Here is a 22,093-nt window from a genome sequence, read left to right as displayed (position 1 = left end):
GCTTTTTTTTTTTTTTTTTTTAATGTTTATTTTTATGTGGTGCTGAGGACCAAGCCCACTGCCTTCCATATGCAAGATGAGCACTCTACCACTGAGCTATAACCCTAGCCCTCAGTCCCACTTTTTTAAATTTAGTGAAATAGGGTCTTACTAAATTGTTTAGGGCCTTGTTGAATTGCTGAGGCTGGCTTTGAACTTGGAATTCTCCTGTCTCAGCCTACCAAGATGCTAGGATTACAGGCTTGTGCCTGTGGGGTAACAGAGTAGTGTTGGTAATAGGCAAATATGGTTTTTTGAAAATGTAAAAAAAGTTTCTGGTAAGTAGTGTAGAATATGTCTGTATGGCTTTTAACCTTTGTATCAAGAGCTACTTCAGTACAACGGTAACCTAAACACCTGTGTGCCAAGAATTAAGTAATGACATTATTCCCATTCTCTACAGAGAAGGAAATTGAGGTCAGAATGGAAAGTTACAAGATTGCTCAGAGGTAACCAACCTGGCAAGATCAGAAACTGGGATGCTTTAATGCTTCTCACTTGTTCGATATCTTTTTTTACTTTTTAGTTGGACACAATACTTTTATTTTAATGTGGTGCTGAGGATTGAACTAAGGCTCTTGAAGTGCTCTACTGCTAAGCCACAACCCCAGCCCCTCGATAGCTTTTTGATGAAATGTAATGACTTAATGACTTTTCAAGTATCAGTGGAGGGTATCTTTTTTTTTATTTGGAATTCAGGCTTTTTTTTTTTTTTTTTGCAGGATGCATTTGTTATGATTTTATTAGCTCACCTTCAATTCCTTTCTTTTTACCCTGTTTTTAGGTTCCATACCACACGAAGTGCCTCAGATATTAATTAATAGGGAACCTCTGCCTCATCTGCATTTTGATGTAGAACTTCTTGGAGACTGTGATGTCATAATTAATGAATTGTGTCATAGGTTAGGTGGTGAATACGCCAAACTTTGCTGTAACCCTGTAAAGCTTTCAGAAATTACCGAAAAACCTCCACGAACACAAAAAGAGTTGGTCCATTTATCAGAGTTACCACCAACACCTCTAAATATTTCAGAAGAATCAAGTTCACCAGAAAGAACTTCACCACCAGATTCTTCAGTGATTGTTACACTTTTAAACCAAACAGCGAAGACTAATGATGATTTGGATGTATCTGAATCAAAGAGTTGTGTGGAAGAAAAATCACAGGAAGTACAGACTTCTACTAGAAATGTTGAGTGTGTTAATGTGGAAAATCCAGATTTGAAAGATGTTGGTTCCAATACTGGTGAGAAAGGTGAAAGAACTTCAGTTGCTGAAACAGTGAGAAAGTGCTGGCCCAACAGACTTGCAAAAGAACAGATTAGTAAGCGGCTTGATGGTAAGAAATTTTGTTGGAAAGTATGATTATTATAAAACTTTTTTTTTTTTGGTGGGACAAACTAGCAGTTTGGGCAGGTTAGTTGATTGGGGAAGCTCCAAGTGTTTCGCTGCTGAGCTGAATCCCCAGCCCTGATTTGGGTAGCTTTCCATAGTTGAATTGAAAATTGTGTGAAGTTCAGAAGTCAGATGGGTAAATGTAGTGGTATCTTACATAATACAGGAAAGAGTGAAGAGTGTTTGCTTTTAATGGTATGCTATATGTTGTTTCTCCAGGGGATGGGAAGAAAAATGGAAGATAAATATTGAGAATAGGTTTATATTATATACTCTGCCACTGAAAACTCTTAACTGGTAGAAATGATTTGTTTGTATGCTTAATGTGGGTCAGTAACTTCATACACATATCTAACATTTAATTTTAAACTAACACATGAGGTAGGAAGTATTATTACTTCCCTGTTTCAGGTGGGAAAATGGAAGACCAAGAGGATTATGTGCAACATCATACAAGGTAACAACTAGGAAGTGCACACAGAGCCAGATTGTATTCCAGGTCTTTTACCTCAGAGGCTGTTCTCTTAACCACTACAATGTACAGTCTCAGATCTGGAAAACATATCATGATTCTTCTCCACTGAATATCAGGAATAGCATCTATCCTTTTGATATATGCAGAATATCAATTAGTATTAACACAAGTGAGAAAAGCTGCTTTTTGAAGGGTGATGTTTTAGTAGAAGCAGCACACATGGGAAGGTCATAATTTAATCAATGTAAAAATAGATATTTGCTTTAACTTAGGCCTAACAGTTTTGCACACCTTCAAACATAATACACGTTTACATAAAACTTGTTGATGGTATGGAGATTAAGTGTTCTAGTCGTATGTAAATTTTTAGTTCACCTGAAGTTGTTTTGGGGCCTTTTCCCTATAAGTTATAAATGATGCTGAGGCAGATCAGAGTTGACTAGTGGGTACAAGAAGTAGGTTCTACTTGGAGACTAGGTTATACCAGGGGATTGAACCCAGGGGTGCTTAACCAAGGAGCCATATCCTCAGCCCTTTTAGAGACAGGGTCTCACTGAGTTGCTGAACTGAGATCCTCCTATCTCAGCCTACCTACCTACTAGGATTACAGGCGTGTGCTACCACACCGGCTAGAAGGCTAATTTTTTAGTAGAGTATTAAAATAGAAGTCTAGTACTGGAATTTTCCTTGAAGATCTTTTGTCAGATTCTTGGTCATACATAACTCTTTGCCCAGGAATTATACTTGATTAGAGTAAAATCAAGTATGAGTCTTGGTAACTAGTACTTCCCCAATTCTTCAGTGAGGCTAGGGCAGAATATAATGTTTTTAAATCATGAGCTAAAATTATAGAAACAAAAGTGTAATATAATCATATGCTGGGACCCATTTAAAGGCTCCTTGTTTCCTACCATTTAATTCACAAGAGCAGACAAAAGCCTCCTTTTGCACATAAAATGCTTCTTTTTAAACACTGAACATGACCCAAGTGCTGCTAGGGGTTTTCTGTCTTGCCACTGGAATAAAAGTACTTGACTTCCTACTCCAACCATGAAAATTAATACTGATGTCTTAGTTTCTAACTGTGCTTTGAAATAAGTGTTTTTCACAATATGTAGCAGACTGTCACATCAGTTTTGGATTATGGTTCAGTGACAGAGCAGCATTTGCCTAGCAGAAGCACTGGGTTAGAGCCTTAGCACCATATAAAAAGTCATTCTGTCCATCTCCAAACAAAATAAAAACCAAAAACCCACACACATCTTAAGGAGTTCTTCTTGACCTAGTGTCCATGGCTTAAGGGGAGGAAATGAGCTTCTTCTTGTCGTCATTAACCTATATCTACAGGACTCTGAGATTCTGGGGGCCCTGGGTTCAATCCTGAGCACTAAAAAAAAAAGTACAGGTTTCTTAGAGTGGGCGGTGGGGCTATCGATGCCAGTATCTAAAAACTGCATTCTGAATGGTGGGGAGATGAAGATATTCACAGTATATTAAGTAGCAAGCTGGAAAAAAGATAAATGGAAATGTTAGATGAAATACTTCTAAAACGTGCTTTAGAGAAATTTTATTTAATGAATTTGAATTGGGTATCTAATTTCAAATTTCTTAAAAAAGAATTGTTGAATGATTTCTCTCTCTTCATTTTTAAATCAGGATTAAAATTATTTCATTCTCCACACGAGGAAACAGCTACCTGTACAAAGAACTAATATTTCAATCCAGGACTCACAGTTCTTGCTTTAAAACAAAATTAATGTCTAGTGATAAAAGGCAGATAGAACCTACACTGGACTCCAGACTGTCCAACTAGACTGAATTAAGTCTAACATTTCATTTATTACTATATTTCAGGTAATCAATATCTGTTTTTACCACCAAATCGTTACATTTTCCATGGCGCTGAAGTATATTCAGACTCTGAAGATGACGTCTTATCCTCTAGTTCTTGTGGCAGTAACAGTGATAGTGGTACATGTCAGAGTCCAAGTTTAGAAGAACCCATGGAAGATGAAAGTGAAATTGAAGAATTCTACAATGGCCTGGAAGATGATGCTGATGTTCCGGAAAGAGCTGGAGGAACTGGATTTGCAGCTGATGGAGGCGATCGAGAGGCAGTTAATGAAGCTATATCCATAAAACAGGAAGTAACAGACATTAACTATCCAGCAAACAAATCATAATGTAATAATTGTCCAGGTACAGGAATTGTTCCACCAGCATTAGGAACTTTAGCATGTCAAAATGAATGTTTACTTGTGAACTCAATAGAGCAAACAGAAGGTGTAATATTTATATAGACTGGTCAAGTAGATTGTTTTTTTCATGGATAATTTTTTAACTTCCATTCCTGTACTTGTACACTCAACACTAACTTTTTAAAGAAAGGTACTAAGTATCTTTAGTCAGCTGTTGGTCATGACTTTTCTTTTAAAGTTTCATTTGTATGATACATCTGTATGTATGTATGTATAATTTTGTTTTTGCCTAGTGAGTTTCAACATTTTAAAGTTTTCAAAAAGCCATTGGAATGTTAAATTAATGTAAAGGGAACAGCTTATCTAGACCAAAGAATGGTTATTTCACACTTTTCTTTGTAACATTGAATGGTTTGAAGTCCTCAAAATATCTGTTCTGCTGATCTTTTGATTCTTTAGCACAATTACCTATTTTTAAACACTGGCATTTTCCAAGACTTATGGCAGCTAACTTTTTTAAAATTAAAAATGACATGCAATGTAAGTAGAAAGTCAGAAATATTCGGGAGAGCACTCAGTTGTCATTACTTTTTCAAAGTAAGACTTTGGTGCTAAGAGTTTCAGGAGTATTGTATTTATTGTTCAATTGAAGATGGCTTTTGTACTTCCTACAGACATGTAGTGACGTCTATATTGGCTCATAAAACTAACCTAAAAAAAAAAACAAGTGAATGCTTTGGAAATGTTTCAGTTGCTCTAGAAACAATAGTGCCTGCCTGGATCTCCTTAGTTTTGAAATATTTGCCATTGTTGTTTAAGTACCTATCACTGTGGTAGAGCTTGCATTGATCCTTTTCCACAAGTATTAAACTGCCAAGATGTGAATATGCAAAGCCTTTCTGAATCTGTAATAATGGTACTTCTACTGGGAAGAGTGTAATATTCTGGACTGCTGTTTTTCCATTAATGAAGAAAACAACAGGTCCCTGATTACAGTTCCAAAGTAATAAGATGTTAATAACAACTCAGCCAGAAAGTACATGTCTCCTGTTGGGAGGATTTGGTGTAACAAATACCAAACTGCTAGCCTGGTATTATGGGGAGGAACCTTTAACTTGTAATAGCAGAATAGTTAATGAATGAAAAACTAGTTAACATTATTTAAAAGCTTAGCCTGCCTTAAAACTAGAGATCAACTTTTCAACTACAGAAGCTTCTCCTATTTTATAAAGTCACAGAAAACATTTATTTTCCAGACCTTTTTTTGAACATTACCCCCAAATTATATTCTTATGTTGGTTTAGTATTTATTACAATAAAGAGGGTTTGAAACATAGCTGTTCTTTATGAAAAAAATACCCAGCTAGGACCATTACTGCCAGAGTAGAAAATTATATTGAATGGCCATTTCCCTACCTAAAAGATGTCTCAATCTGAACTTATTTGGCTACATTAAAGAATGCAGTATATTTAGTTTTCCATTTGCATGATGTGTTTGTGCTATAGATGATATTTTAAATTGAAAAATTTGTTTTAAATTATTTTTACAGTGAAGACTGTTTTCAGCTCTTTTTATATTGTACATAGTCTTTTATGTAATCTACTGGCATATGTTTTGTAGACTGTTTAATGACTGGATATCTTCCTCCAACTTTTGAAATACAAAACCAGTGTTTTATACTTGTACACTGTTTTAAAGTCTATTAAAATTGTCATTTGACTTTTTTCCTGTTAATTTACATTGTTTATAAGTTATATAACATTTTTAAATTTTGCAGGATTTATACAGCTTTGAGGACTGTATTTATTAGATGGTGCCTGCCAATTTATAAAGGTCTGACTGAGCCCCATACTGATTGTGCTTGATTGTACTATCACCAAAAGTTAGTATTTCAACTGTTGTCTAAGGCATAGTGGTGGCACAGACCTGTAATCCCAGCAGCTTGTGAGGCAGGAGAATTGAGAGTTCAAAAGCAAAAGTGAGGTGTGTGTGAACCCGACTCAGTGGTCGAGTGCCCCTGGATTCAATCCCCAGTTACCGCCTCCCCAAGAAGTGGTTTGTCCTAAAAAACTCCTAGGCTCAAGGTTATCCTTCAAAAGCTGCCTTAGCTTCCAAGTGGGATTCCAGGCATATGACATCATGCCCAATAGCCCACATCAACTTTTGAGGCTTACCACAGAACCTTCTTAGTCCAATCCATTATAAGTTTTTGAGATAGTACTTAAATTTAAGAGGCTGAAAAATGCACATTAGAATGTATGGAATGAATAAAGACTTGACTGGCAGTTTCCTGTTCTCAGGTGTCATACCTTCCTCCCCAGACAACTTGCTAGGCAGATTTAACAAAAATAGTGCCCTTGTTCTGTCAGCCCTAGAGAAATTAGCTTTAATCCCCAATTAATCCCTGACATTCCACATACGCACAGATTGGAAAGTATCAATGACTTAGCAATACCTAGTTTAAGCTGTTACTCAACACTATACAGCTATTTTAGTTTCTGTATATACTCTTTCACTTGATAGTAATACCCTATTTTGAATGAAATACGACAGATTTTTGTTTTTCTTAAACTCCTAAACCTATAAGCTAGGAGTGTGTGTACACCAAATGGACAAAGATCTAAATAAGCCACTCAGCCTTAAACTCAAAGTAGGATACTTCAATGATGAAGAAATGGTCTCCTTTTTAGACTGGTAATTAATACTCACCTGAGGAAGTTTAGAACGCCTCCCCTCTTAGGAATATGAATACATATTTAACTGGCACAAAGCAGGGCTTGTACTAAAAAGCACCCCCAGGTAGTTCAAAAGTATAGTCAGGTTTGAGAAACAAAGAAATAGAACTGACATTAAAAAATCAAGTTATTGTTTATAATAAAGTTTTTTATTTACAAACAGTGCAGTGCTGAGAATCAAACCCAGTGCCTCATACAATCATGCTAGGAAAGTACTATACCACTGAGCTATGGCCCTACCCCAGCCTTTCTGACTTTTAACACTCTTTCTAAGGTCAGTCTGAAAAGGAAATATTCTCACAAAATAAGCCTGTCTGCTCCATTTGTTTTCTGAAATATTTGAGAGTTGGGACTGTGGCTCAGTGGTAGAGTACTTGCCTAGCATGTGTGAAGCACTGGGTTCAATTCTCAGCACCAGGGAAGGGAGAGGTTTGGGCTTATAAGCAAACACTGCCAAGCGCAAGGAGCTAAGGATATGTGAATTCTTTAGCAGAGGAGGTGAGTGAAACTATCACAAGGAGCTTTGGATGGCCAAAATGCACAAGGGCTGGGGAGGGGGCTCAGAAGAGGAAATATTCGACCTTGCCTTCAGACAAGTTTACCCATGCTCTTCATGGTATAATTACACTTTGATTCTGGACCTTTTGCTAAACTAAACAGTAAAAATCTATAAGGGCAAAAATCTGTTAGGAAACATTGATACTACAAACTATATAAATGGATCCTGTAAGAAGGCTACCACCCTGACATCTGTGTAGAGAGAAAAGTATTTTCAAGTTTAGCTAACTCAATAACCAGTCTATGACAACAAATTCAGTATTTACCTACCTGCTACTCTGATTTACAAAGCAAAGGAGATTTTTCCTAATTTTATAAAACAAACAGCAATTTGAAAAATCTTCAATGGCATATTATTTAATCATGAATCTCTTGTTGTTAAAGCTGCTATATTATAGACTGTAACTGAGGGAGAAAAAAGTTATCACTTACCCAAGTTAAGCTTTGTACAGGTGTGATCACAGATAAACTGCAATGTTCTTGATACAGAACTCCGTGTTAATCCAAAGTGGCTGCTTTTTCACAGATGAGCTTCATAGCATACAAAGGTTACTAATGAAAAAAGCACCTGACACATACTTTGCATTTGGAAAATCACCACCCTCAAGGAATGGGTGCAGAGAAATGGTAATATTACCAGGTACATGGAAAAATTCCCATAGGAAAGAATGCCATTTCAAGGAAATCACCTTAAGAATATTGTTTTTCAGTGCTTTACCTATAAAAATCGCCTATAATTTTTTATGTTTTTGTTTTTTTTAAGTTAAACTTCTGAAAAGTACGGGTCTGTGATTCCTTAACGAAGCCCTTGTGCTTGTTTGTATTTTGGAATTATGAATTTTAGCAAATATGCAGTACTCTGCAGGGGTTCCTAGTCCCAATTGGTGAATAGTATAAATAGCCAACAGTTCTGATTAGGTCTGTTATAAAATGTAAAAAAAAATTTCAGGGGCTGGGGATGTGGCTCAAGCGGTAGCGCGCTCACCTGGCATGCGTGTGGCCCGGGTTCGATCCTCAGCACCACATACAGACAAAGATGTGTCCGCCAAATATTAAAAATAAATATTAAAATAAAAAAAAAAATTTCAGGGTTTTTTTATTTTGGAATTATAAAGAGACTGGACCTCTATCAAACAAATATAAAGGAATAGGAACAATTCAAATGTAATAAACTCCCAGAGAGCCCACTTTTTGAAGAATTTTGAATCTTACGAGAACCACTGAAAGTTTAAATATCAAACCAATAAATTCTTTATTAAACAGTTTTCACGGCATATTTCTATAAATTTAAAAAATAAATATTTGCATTATAGCAGAAAGTCACATGTATTGCATCAACTCAACTTGCTTTTACAATTTAATGACATGAGATAACTAAGCATCAGCACCATAAAAAGATTTGTTTCTGAAAATTCAAGGAAATAGTTCTTAAGTACTAAAAATTCTGACTAAATACTAACCCACAGAATCAATAATTTTGGAAGCTAAAAATCCAGTGACTGGTTTTCTTACTAGCCAAAGTTTCTCTATGGCAACTATAGAGACAAAGTTCTTCCATTTCTAAATATAAATAAGCTTTTTGATAACCTCCCATCTATCAGCATCTCAAGATTCACAAAAGAGGGCGAACTACAAGTTTTTTAGTATAACTCCTATCTGTAAACTCAAGTTTGCACATACATTTATTCTAGGGAAAAAAAAAAATCACACTGTGTTAGAAACATGCTTTAAAAAAAAAAAAAGTGTAATGGCGATGGAACCTAGGGCCTCACACATGCTAGGCAAGTGCTCTAACACTGAGTTATATATATGCCCAGCTCAGATAAGATTAATTCATAATTTTTAACCCTTAAGAGTCAGCTCAGTTCAATTACAACCATAGAAACTGTACTGGTATCAGAACATAACTATTTTATTACAAAACTTAACATTATTTACAAAAATGGAAAAATAATCAAATGACTATTTCAGGCCAAAGTTAAAGGCTTTCCACCCAGTGATTGAAGAAAAATTAAGCAACATTTCCATGCACTCACAGATCATTCTTGAAATATGCAAACTCTTAAAATTTATGTTAGTAAAACTTTAATGTATTCACAATATTTGTATGTTCATGAGGAAGATGGGGAAAAATTCATGGTTCTGTACAATAAGTTTAATATTAACAGTTCATTTTTCTTTTAATATTTTTTGGCTTTCATGAATACTCATAGCATTAAACATTTTGCAAGTAGGAATTATAATAGTACCTGACACTTTGCTGAATTCATCACCACAAGAAAAACACAAGTAGTTTAATGCTTATGCACTAAACTAAATACTCTGAAGTTATATTAAACTGAAGCCTTCATTGTGATCAATAGCTTGGATCAGTTTACGGCGTAGAGTTTCTTTTTCTGAATATTTTGGAAGATCTAGAAGATTAAAACAGGTGTGGGAAACTGGGAGATATTCCTCACCACCTCCTGTTGACTGGATGACTAGTTTCAGACTCTTCATACCAAGAATAGGAATGCGATCGCTACCTGTCAAAAACACTGCCGGGGGGGAAAAAATCATTCACACAACAGCATATAGTAGCTAAGAATACCTAGTGCAGTTCTATAGCACAACTTTATGTGAACATCTGCTTCCAGAATTTGTGGAAGATTTTCAAAATGCATACTAATTACCCACCTATACACTTTTTTTTCCTTTAAAAGTATAATCTTAATACTGGTATACAGAAAGTGTTCAATAAACATTTGATGAATTAATGACTACTACTACTGACATTCTTTGAAACATTAATGACTACTGTTACTGACCTTCTTTTGGGAAGAGCCATTTAGAACTAGTTAAAAAGCCAAATAAAAATGCAGGTTTTTTAAAAAATATATTTTTAAAGTTGTTGATAGACCTTTATTTGTTTGTCTATGTTTGGTGCTGAGAATGGAACCTAGCGCCTCACACATGCCAGGCAAGTGTGCTACCGCTGAGCCCCAGGCCCAGCCCAAAACGCAGTTAAAACAAAAACATATACCCTTCTCTATTTGTTCCTGTTACTTTTGATAGAAAATTGTTAACAGTGAGCCAAAACTCAAATTGTTTTTCCAAAGAATAATAATTTACTATCCTTATGATACAGGATGCATCAAGCAAGATTCATCCTGATATTTGGCAATTCTCAAGAAAAGAAAAGATATCAAGAAAAGATAGCCAAAATGTTCTTGGCAATAGCAGGGAATACTAAAGGAATGTCACTGATTGAGAACATAAATTCTGACAACTTTTTAAAATAGGGCCGGGCACAGTGGTGCACACTTGTAATCCCAACGACTTGAGAGACTGAGGCAGGCAGAAGGATCACCAAAGTTTGAGGCTAGACTTGGCAATTTAGCAAAACCCTCAACAACTTAGCAAGACTCTGTCTCAAAAAAATAAGAAGAGATAAGGATGTACCTCAGTGGTAAAGTGCCCGGGGATTCAATCCCCAGTACTACTCCCCCCGAAAAAGGTCAAACTTCAATTGGACTCAGATTTTAACGAGATGAAAAACACAACAGACATGAGGCTGTAGATGAAGGAACTAAGGTCTGGAGAAAGAAAAAAAAAAAAAGATACTTTCTACAGAAATTCCCAGAAATGTGGAATCAAAGAGAAAAAGAAAAGAGGAAACATAGAAAAGAGCTAGATTGTCTAAAGATCTTTTTAGAAATCTAAAAGGATTCTACAATCCCAGTTTATTTTGATTCCTGGTTTTTATTTTTAAATTTTAGTTATAGATGGACACAATGTCTTTTATTTTGTTTATTTATTTTTATATGGTGGTGCTGAGGACGAAGCCCAGTGCCTCACATGTGCAAGAGATAGACAAGTGCTCTGCCTCTAAGCCATAACCCCAGCCCCAATTCCTGTTTTTTTTTCTAAAAACCAACAATATTTTGGAGGCAAACTGAACTTGGCCTTTGAGATAAAAGAAAACAAGCAATTAAGATGATAGTTCATATTTTAAAGTAAAAATTATTCCAATTTAAGATTTTTAGAAAAATACTATGAAAAAAATCTAATCCAAAGAGAATCAGTCAATATTCTATGAGAATTAGTTTAATATTAAGATTCCCACCTCATAAAATATGAAACTAGAAATACTTACACAGAAATTGTTTTTTCTTTTCCAATGGTAATTCATGAAATACTTCCCAAAAAATTTTTATCGTAGGATGTTCTGCCCAATACTCCCCTTTGTATTCTGTATTCTAAAAACAATATAACCTCTTATTAGGATTAAGGAATATTAGTTTTGTCTTAATTTGGCAAATTGAATTCCTTAGCCCATAAAGACACCATGGTCCAGGAATCTGAAATGTGCAATGCAGATGATTACCTAACATTTCCTGGGCATTTTGCAATTTGACACTCTTATATTCCAGGAGAAAGAGAAAAACAGATGAACCACCAGAAACCTTTTCCAAAAACAAGATAGGACTATAATCTTTGTAAGTAATTATGTGAATAAGGATAAACTAGAAATACGAAAATAATGTTCAAGGATTATTGAATTTCCAACATGGAAATTACCTATAATTAAAAAATTTTTTAATTACCTGTAATTAAAAAATTTTCTTTTACTCCTGAATAGAAGTCATGTTATTTTTACATTGTATTCTTCCTTTACAAAAATGCTACTAAGAGCAACACTAATAATTTTCTGTGGTAGTTTCAAGGATGGTCCTCAATAAGCCTCCTGGTATTCGTGTTCTTGTGTACTACCACATTCCACATTGAATGGGCCTGACCTATGTAATCATTAGGGAACTTGATATGAAAAATGTATGACTTATCAGGTTAGATCATAAACAATAAAAATAACCCTCTGTGGCTACAGTCACTCTTTCAGATCACACTTATGGGGGGACATTTCGTGAAGACACTCAAATAGCCCTACTATGGACAGACATCATTATGGTGCCAACAGCCATATATGACTATGTATCCTTGTTGAAATGAATATCCTTTATCAAGCCTTTGGATGGCAGTGGCGCCAGTCAATATTGTGACTATACCATCATCAGAAATCCTGGAGCCAAACTACCTAGCTAATCCATTCCTGACACAAACTATGTAAAATAATGTTTTCTCTGTTCTTGTTTTCAAGGTTTTTTTCTTTTTTAAATAATAGGGATTGAACCCACAGGTACTTAACCACCGAGCCACGACCCAAGTCCTTTTTTATTTTAATACAGGGTCTCAATAAGTTGCTGAGTCTGGCTTTGAACTTGCAACCCTCCTGCTGCCTTAGCCTCCCAAGTCTCTAGGATTATAGGCATGTGCCACCATGCCTGACAAATGTTATTTTTGGACATACTGTTCCCTTAGGCATAGGCAATATAGAAAAGACTTCTTTAACAAGCTAATTTCTACTTATTTTTTAGGGCTCAGATTAAAATGTCACCTAGTTCAATCACTGATTTATTCAACTGATTTATAATGAGTTTATTAAAAGTTTTGGGCTGTGGGGAAATTCCAGTGAATGAAGTCCTGACTTACCTTGCAGAATTTCCCATCTAATGAGACTCTTTTCTACATTTAACAAGCATGGTTAAGTTCCTCCGTATGTGCTATTCACTAAACCCTTACTCTCCCCTTGTATTCATCACAACTCAATTAAAAGTAGTTAGCTTCCTTATCAGAGGGCAAAGACTATGTCTCAATCTTATTGACTATCATCTCCCCAATCTCTTACATAGGACCTCATTAGAGGCTGAATAAATATTTGCTAATGGGTTTCTTGAATTTTGGGCTCTTGCTATTTGTAGCTATGACTATCTCAAATGGTGCAAAATAATTATCCAAATGTGCAAAATAATTAATGTACTTCCAAACAATTTGAGAAAATAACTTGATTTCTAAGTGATGTTAAATTTATTAACTTGTTTGAAGTTACATTATGAACATGTCAGTGGGGATGAAGAAAGAGAGGTGGATGACTGAAGATCACTCTTATACCTCTAAATTGTATGGGGGAATGCTGATTTCCTGGGCTAAACTATCTTCCCATTTTTTTAACTGAGTTAAAAAAAACCATATATTTTAAAACTGTAAGAAATGCACGTATCCATTTGCATCTTAAACATCTGTAAATATACAGTTCAGTAACATTGAGTAATTCACACTGTTGTGCAATCACCACCACCATCCATATCTAAAATTCTTTTCATCTTTTAAAACTGAAACTCTGTGTGACCATTAAACAAGAATTCCCTACTTCCCTCTTCATTTACAGATTTTTAGATGAACATAATACTTGGGATTAGGATTGCTAGATCATATAGCAAATACGTGTTAACTGCCAAACTGCAAAAATTATATCAGAGGAGGCTATATTAATTAGAAAAATGATTGTTAACCTTATTTTGTTTTTTAAAATTTTTAGTTATAGTTGGACATAATCTTTATTTATTTATTTTTATGTGGTGCTGAAGATTGAACCCAGAGCCTCACACATGCTAGGCGAGCACTCCACCACTGAGCCACAACCCCAGCCCATAACCTTATTTCTTAAAGCTGACCTAATCTAGCAATTTTACTAAATGTTAACTGAAGAAATACTTGAGAATTACTTAGAGAAGAAAATTAAACTTTCCTAATTTTCTCCCTAAAGATAAGGCACCAGAAATGAAGATCATACTCATTATTTCTCTGCAAAAAATTAAACACTGAGATTAATCAGAGAAAAAATCTTATGCATTGCAAATGCTTTTCACAACGGTTTACAGAGACTGAGGCAGAATGAAAACCCACCATTTTGCCTGGGTCTTCTATTCTGCCTGTGGTCCAGATGACATTTTTCTCTATCTCTACCACCAAACCCACAAAATATAAAACTGCTACCCTCAATTCAAAAACAGTTCAATATTCATTATGGAGCAAAAATAGTAGAGTGTCCCTATAAAAATGAAGTAATTGTATAAAAATGGAAACTAAAAGGGCAGGACTTCTACCAATAAGCCATGGTCTTGGTCTTTCCATTTAAATAATGTCATAGATTTGGTTTTTTCCTACCTTTTCCAGTTCTTTCCAATCATAATTTGTATTTCCAATAACCATTGATTGTAGTTCATTAGGCTGGAAAAGCAGAAGAACTTTTCCTCCACAGACCTTATGAAAGCCAGCGTGAAAGGCATCAAATAAGGAAGCCACTGATTTATTGAATATGTAATCCACATAAGCATCAACAAACTCCTGCCTAGAAATAAAAATATACATACATGCATAAAAATCACTTATGTAGAACATATAATATAGTCTAATTAAAACTGTGCTCCTATGCCTTTTGCTACTTAACTATATAAAACAGAAAAAATAAGAACAGGACTGACTCAAAGGGGACAAAGTTATTATAAATAAATCTATTAAAATTAAGATGTACCCATGAAGCATTCATAGTTCTTAGACTATTCCTAATAGAAAAATATCATTTGCTAATGAACAGAATGATATAAATGGCTAAAAAAATAATTTCAAAAGTCACAAATTAATGAAAATTTGTAGTATCACCTCACATGCATTCCTAAAACAGTGATCTGTTACAAATATTGTGTGGCGAAAAAATGAGAGCTTTGGGACTCAGATTATTTGACAGAGGAGTCTTTCTCCTTGGACTCCAAGGAATCTGAACAAAAACTTATTTTCAAAAACAACCACCAAGTAGCAGGTATTAAATATTCTTTTAGGATAATTATTAAAAGACTATAAGTTTATTTTTCTTTAAATGTATGTGCAGTATACAGACACACATACACAGTTGATTGTCTTCTGTCTCTTAGGATACAAAAAATACTGTACAGAAAAAAGGGAAACTTCTTTACCCAGTAACTAGAATAACAAAAAATTTTAATCAATTTGTTTTGTTTTGCTATTCACAAACATTTTTATGAAGCAATTCAGTTAAACAAATAATGAGAACAGGCACTGGAGAATGATTTCAGTATTTCATATCCTTGTCTTGCAAATAATAGTGTTTCTGTAAATGGAAATATGAGTAAATTTAAGCATCTACAAATATTCTTACCCAGTTATAAAAGTAATCCCAAACTAAATTTATAAGTAGCAGAAAAACTGGCTAAAGGAGGCCATTGTAAAATAAAAACCTGGTGGGCCTAAGGAAAAACCAATAGGATACAATATTAGAGTCAGATGAGAAAAAAGTTAATTAGGTAAGGCATAATTTTACAATCCATCCATTTAGAAAGTTAAATTTCATCTATACTAATTACACCCTCAAGCACAAAAGGCTAAATAATTTTACATACTTTTTGTCAAAATTCTTAAAATAATTTCTCAATAATATAAATGAAATAATTTTCAGGAACTTTTTAAAAGCAGGAAAAAAAAATCTAAACCAAAGTTTTTCAAAAACCTAAAAAAAAAAGCTAGAAGTGCTTCCAAATTTTTAATTAATTTTAACAACAGTTTTATTTTACAAGGTAAGACATATGCATAGTTTATTATTGGTAGTAATAATTCTAATAGCCAACATTTACTGAGCACATACATGTGCTAGATAGGTCCTATCTTAAAATTATTGCCTCACCCAAACCTCAAAATAACCCCATGAAGTACATATAATTGAGTATTCTATTTTACAGAAAAGAAGACTGAGGCATGGAGATATCAACTATCTATTTAAAGTCATATAGCTTCTAAGTAATCAAATCAGGATTGCCGCAGTCTGGCTGGGCACAATTCACTAGCCACTTATCAAGCAGAGACGAACTTTATTTTTAGAACACACATGCACCACACAAGCTCTTCAGGAATTCCCTCAGAGCCCAACTGCCACCACGGACTTCCCACAAGCCTCTCTACCCCCCACTCCTCCTGCTCTTAAGGCCGATTGGCCGGGCTGCGTGGGCGGAGCCAAAAGAGTCCCCCAATGAGCAGCTCCGTGGTCTGAAAGGGCAGGGAAACAGCCCAATGAGCATCACCACAGAGGAGCCAGCTGGAAGTTTGCTGGGGCCCTTTTGGCTGTGGCTCTCAACACAGGATTACAATGTTTGGATCATATCCCTAGCCAAACCCACTGTTAGCTTTGTCTAAAGACAAAATAGAAGAAAACAAAGTGCTTTCTGTCCTGCATTTATCTACCAGAAATTCCTGCTATTTGAAGCCAACATCGGCCTTGTTAACTCTTTCTTGCTATTCCTTTTGATATTTATCTTCAAGCATCTGCCAACATAGTTCTAGTGTTATTCTTTGATCTTTCAATCTTAAATGTTATATAATGAACTGAATACCTATTAGGAAAGGTAAAGATTTACTTTTTACTTAATTGCTCTGCTCTCATTTTTCCTCCCCCAAATTCTCATTTTATAATGATTTTGGTTCAGTATTCACTATTAACACTTTTATAATTACAAATATTATTCATAATTGAGCAGCAGGGTATTCTGTTTACCTTTTCTTTTTTTTATATGTAGTTTTTAAAATGTTTTAGTTGTAGTTGGACACAACACCTTTATTTTATTTATTTATATGTGGTGCTGAGGCTCGAACCCAGGGCCTTGCACATGCTGAGTGCTCTACCGCTGAGCCATAACCCCAGGCCCTGTGTTTACCTTTTCTTCAAACAAAAATTATAATGTGTTCCTTCATGTGCTGCTTTATCCCTAACTTCTCCCAAAACAATTGTCAATTTCCTCCATACTCATTCAAATATATCAGGTAGCATCAGTTGGATTTTTCTCCTAATTTCCTTCAAACTCTTCTCTTTGAGAAACTTCTACACAGCTTTTGTTCCTTCAAAAGAATCCTCTTTGCCTCTCTCTTATATTGTATCCTGTACCTTCCTCTATCCTGGTTTAATTACTTATTTTGGTTGGTACAACATATCTGAGATGGAGGAATCAGAAGTAGGTTCTATGAGAAGGTGCACATATGAAAATGTTTATATATAATGACAGAATACAGAATTAAAATGCTTTTTCTCCCAGAATTTAAATTTTCTAGCTTCCTAGTGTTGTTCTTACAAGTCTGATGATATTCTGATTCCTAATTCTTTGTATGTTGTCTGCTTTTTTTCTCCCCTGGAAGGATTTAGTTTGTATATTTTGCCTTGGTATGTGTCTTTTTTTCCTACTTCCCCTGCTTTCAATCTTGAAAGGCTTCCCAAACTTCAGTTCTGGGAAGTTTCTGGGTACCATTTTCTTTGACAAATTTCATTCATTCCATTTCTTCCAATAAATTTTTCCTCTCAATTTTTAAAAGAATCCATCTAGATGTTGGCACCTTGAAGATACTGACTTCAGTTTCTTTTGAAGTTTATTCTTTATTCTGCATTGTTCCTGTTCCTTGACATTCTTTTTAACTGTTTTGGTCCTTCCTTAAATGTCTACTCACTGGCTAGCCATTCACATATAAAACATAGGCAGTTTCTTCAGAAAAAGATCTTCTAATACAAAGGGTCAAGAAAGAGGGAGCTGTAGAATTTCACGTCATCTCCCTATTTTCAGTTCAGCTCCTTTCCCATAGCTATGCCTAGGTATCTCAAACCACAGTCCCTTCAGTTGAATGTCTCTAAAAGATATATTTCTAATCTCCTGCCTAAGCTAGAGAAGGACATTTGCCAGGTTACCGGATGTGTTAAGGGAAAGGTTTCTAACTGCTTCTTTTAAAAATAGTTTACAAACTCCATGCATTTTGTAAAAGGATGTTTTTTACTCTTAGTGCTTGGGCCTTTGTTCTACAATATGAACTGGTAGTCTTCTTAGCAATTCTGCTCCATTCTACATTACAGCTTTCTGGGTTTGCAATCTTTATTTTTTAGTTGTAGATTGTTATGTGGTGCTGGGGATCGAACCCAGGGCCTCACACATGTGAAAGAAGTGCTCTACCACTGACCTACAACCCCAGCCCTGGTTTGCAATCTTAACTAAGCACTATTTTCTGGCTTCCAAAACTGCATTTGCTACAATCTCCTCTCACTTTTCTTTGTTTTTTTTTTTTTTTTTATTTATGATCTTTTCATTCCTTTACTGATGTCTTAAGGGCATTTCAGGAGCAGAGGCATATTAGTTCTTCATTAAACAGTCCAAGTTTTACCTGAGTAAAAACTAAGGGTTGTGACATGTTTCTCGGGGGTGGGAAAAAAAAAAAAAAAGCCCTACAATTTTAATCACTCCCACTGATGCTGCTATAATTCACTTACCGATTTTGTTTGTTAACAGCTGTGTCTGCACCATTTAGAACCAGCTCTTTCACTTCTGTTGCACCAAAGTTTTCAACTGTGATCTATTAATTTAAATTTTTAAAAAAAGTCAATGTCAGACTCAAAGCTTAGTATTTTAATAATCTACTATTATATTCTTCCTTTTGTCTCATAGATATAACTAATAAATTTGAGACAAAATTCTGCACCATCACTTATTTATGAATTCTGCTTAAAGCCACAACTAGGAATTTTCATACTCTAGTATTTTGATATCTTACTATGACTAATTATAAATTATCAAATGTTTGGTTACTTAAGCACAGGAAACAGAATAATTGTGAACAAAATATTTAGAACATAGTAGAAAATTAGGATATTTTCCTTAGAAGAGTGACTGAATCAAATTATCAGAATGTATTCAGCTTAGAAGAGCTATGCATTCTTCCCACATTACTACTATTCTCCCATATTACTCTATCTGCAAAATATGTTTAATCACAGGTGTTTGGCTATTTTGCAACTTTTATTTCTCATACTTGTCTAATTATTTTTTAAACAAACATTGCCATTCCCACTTCTATATCCTTCCTTTACTCCTTTTTTGGAATATTATCCTCTTTTATGAAAATCTAGCATCTGTAAAAATACTATGGTAGAAAAGGAATGATAAGTAAGAAATGAACACATTTCTGCTCTAAAGTTTACCCATCTAATAAAAAAGGAGAAAATGTGATATATAAACAATCATTACAATAAAATAATGCCATAAAACAAAATTTTACCAGACCACACAGGAAGGAAAGTTTAATTTTACCTAAAACTTGTAGAAAGAAGGATGGGCAGTATTCTGAAAGACCAGAGGGGAGCAGGATTTCAGACTTAATACATCAATTTAATACATGGATAAATAGAGTAAACATCAAGTTCTGAAAATGTATGCCAAGAGGCTTAAAAAAAAAATCAAAGGTATATGAAACAATTCTGTGTAATATGATACAATTTGGCATTAATGGAGAGATACAATGGAAGTTTTCCCATTGTTCTTCTTTTTTTTTTAGAGAGAGAGAATTTTTTAATATATGTATTTTTTAAATTTTTTTTTAGTTTTCGGTGAACACAACATCGTTATTTTATTTGTATGTGGTGCTGAGGATCGAACCCAGCGCCCCACGCATGCCAGGCGAGCACGATATAGAATGTTCCTGATATCATGCAGCTAGTAGACAGTTGTGTAACATGGCATCTTATTATGGGTATTTTTTGGAAGCTATGCTGAGAATCAGGTTTCTAGTCTGAAATAAAAAATATGTATGTGTAAAACAAATTAAAAATAGACTAAAGGCTTTACCATTTTTTCAAGTGTGAAATTCACAATATTTAAATGTTCCCTTCTGAAGTGCCTTATCATCATCCTTGCTGATTTTCTCTTCTTTAATTGCCAACTGGTCTATTTTTGGCAGATTCTCATTTGTCAATGGCTTAGTATGTGACTAGATCAGCCATTCAACATCCCTTTTTGCTAACTTAATAAAATTTTGCATCTTTTACAGGGTTTGCAATTTCATTTCCAAATAACATTGCAATGAATTTGCATACGTATCATACTAAATCATCCAACAGTGAGTAAGACAAAATGAGCAAGAAAACAGAAAGAAATTAATCTTTTAAGTTGCAAGGTTATTCATATTACAATAACCTCTTGCTTCTCTGTAAATGCAGAATCACAGATTCAAAAACAAACAGTTGGATAAGGATCTTTTGCCTTTTTTTTTTTTTTGGTGGTACTGGAGATTAAAGGGGCCTTGAGCTTGCTATGAAAATGCTATCCCTACTGAGCTACATCCCCAAGACCCAGGCTGACCTCAAACTTTTTTTTTTTTTTTTTAATATTTATTGTTTTTAGTTGTAGTTGGACACAATACCTTTATTTTATTTATTTTTATGTGGTGTTGAGGATCAAACCCAGGGCCTTCCACATGTGAGGCAAGCACTCTACCGCTGAGCCACAACCCAGCCCCTGACCTCAAACTTCTGATCTTCCTGCCTATGCCTCCCCAGTTGCTGAGATTACAGGAGTGCTCCACCATTTCAGCATAATAATAAAGTACATAAGGTTTGAAGTCACATAGCTGGATTTGAGTACCCACTCTAATATATAATTATTAATTTTAGCTTCCTTCATCTGTAAAATAGGATGATATTAACCTCACAGGATTATTGAGGTTAAAATGGAACAACATATATATTGTGTCTAGCACATAGCAAATGCTCAATAAATGTTAGCTAAAAGATTAAGAGTTGCATCTTCAAAAAGAAACTACAAGGCAAAGCTGTTAAATAAAAGGGATGATGAATAATCAGACTAATTTATGTTTTTCATCTTACCGTAAAATTTAGACAAAATGTTTCCTCTATATCATCTTCTGGATAATCCAATAATTGTTGCATACTTCTGTAAAACAATGTATATTTCTTTAAGGTAAAATATCATTAAGTATTTTGACTATTTTGTTTGCATAAGTACGTATTTCTCATTCCCTTTTGATAAAATCCTTTCATTAATTTGTATTTTTACATTTGTTTCAGAACAGAGTATGCACACTGTCAAACTTACAAATAACGTTGGGGGAAAAAACAGGTTTTCTTTCTTCCTCTGAATAAAAAGACCATGTATCAACCCATTTTCAGCATTTGTTCTTATTTATATGTAATTTTTACTCCATTTTATGTAATAATTTTGAAAAAATTTTATATGTTCAAAGTAGAAATGAGGGTATAATCAGAGGTCCAAATAAATTATTTAACCACTCTCAGAAAACACTATCTTCATACATTTATTATCTGATATATGTAAAGTACTTTTAAATCACTAAAAATCAAGCACTGAAGACAAAACTTCAGACATTCACTGAAAAATTTAGTCTTTATACTGAAGATTAGTCTTTAAGGTAGAAAATTTTGATTTCGGTAATAGGATGTATATTCATTTATTTAGAATGCAATTTATTTCAGAAATTTAATAGAAACAACAATATTAATCCTAGAAGGAAAATTTTCTGTACATTTCCCATTTCTTATCTCCCAAATCCTACCCTTGATACTTTTTTACAACTAACCTCCCAACATCAGGCATTAGTTCCTTCAAATCATCAAGGGATGGTTTCTTTTTCAGGAGTTTCTTATATAAAGCCAAAGGAAAATGGAGGTCCACAATAGTGAAATTATAAATAGCTAATCCACAGATAACACCAATCAAGTGGAACAAATCACTGTCTTCAAATGTCTAATAATAAATATAAGGAAAAAAAAGGTTAGACTTATCTTCCAATTTTCTTCTGATTACAAATAGAAGAAAAAGTAATGAACAAGAAAAAAATTTCAAACACTGCATTAGTATCTCCATGGCATAATATCACTATTAAAAGTTCTCTACAACTTATATATATATATATATGACTTCACAACGTTTTTTTTTTTTTTTTTTTTTTTTTTGGGGGGGGG

General features: G+C 34.4%; 2 protein-coding genes across 7 annotated transcripts in view; one reads left to right on the top strand and one right to left on the bottom strand.

Moving 5' to 3' along the window:
- Sirt1 (sirtuin 1) overlaps positions 1–5,842 on the top strand; it is a gene marked incomplete at its 5' end in the record, with an annotated part of 25,456 nt that extends 19,614 nt beyond the window's left edge. Inside the window, 2 exons of the mRNA XM_048808894.1 lie at positions 787–1,378; positions 3,764–5,842. Coding sequence (XP_048664851.1) covers positions 787–1,378; positions 3,764–4,092 — 921 coding nt within the window. The remainder of the gene's footprint in view (positions 1–786; positions 1,379–3,763) is intronic.
- A 3,450-nt stretch (positions 5,843–9,292) lies between these two features.
- Positions 9,293–22,093, bottom strand: part of Herc4 (HECT and RLD domain containing E3 ubiquitin protein ligase 4) — a 121,274-nt gene continuing 108,473 nt past the window's right edge. For 4 of the 6 annotated variants that reach the window (XM_015500584.2, XM_015500586.2, XM_015500583.2 and 1 more), the window contains 6 exons: positions 21,709–21,875; positions 20,978–21,044; positions 18,590–18,672; positions 14,446–14,629; positions 11,537–11,639; positions 9,293–9,938 (listed from right to left, as the gene is read on the bottom strand). In XM_015500584.2, the coding sequence (XP_015356070.1) occupies positions 9,730–9,938; positions 11,537–11,639; positions 14,446–14,629; positions 18,590–18,672; positions 20,978–21,044; positions 21,709–21,875 (813 nt within the window). In that variant the 3' untranslated portion in view covers positions 9,293–9,729. The other 2 variants (XM_048810077.1, XM_048810087.1) reach the window with 2 other exon arrangements.

This window comes from Marmota marmota, unplaced genomic scaffold (assembly GCF_001458135.2).
Source record: "Marmota marmota marmota unplaced genomic scaffold, marMar, whole genome shotgun sequence".
Taxonomy (NCBI): Eukaryota; Metazoa; Chordata; class Mammalia; order Rodentia; family Sciuridae; genus Marmota; species Marmota marmota.
This window is presented reverse-complemented; position numbering and strand designations above follow the sequence as displayed.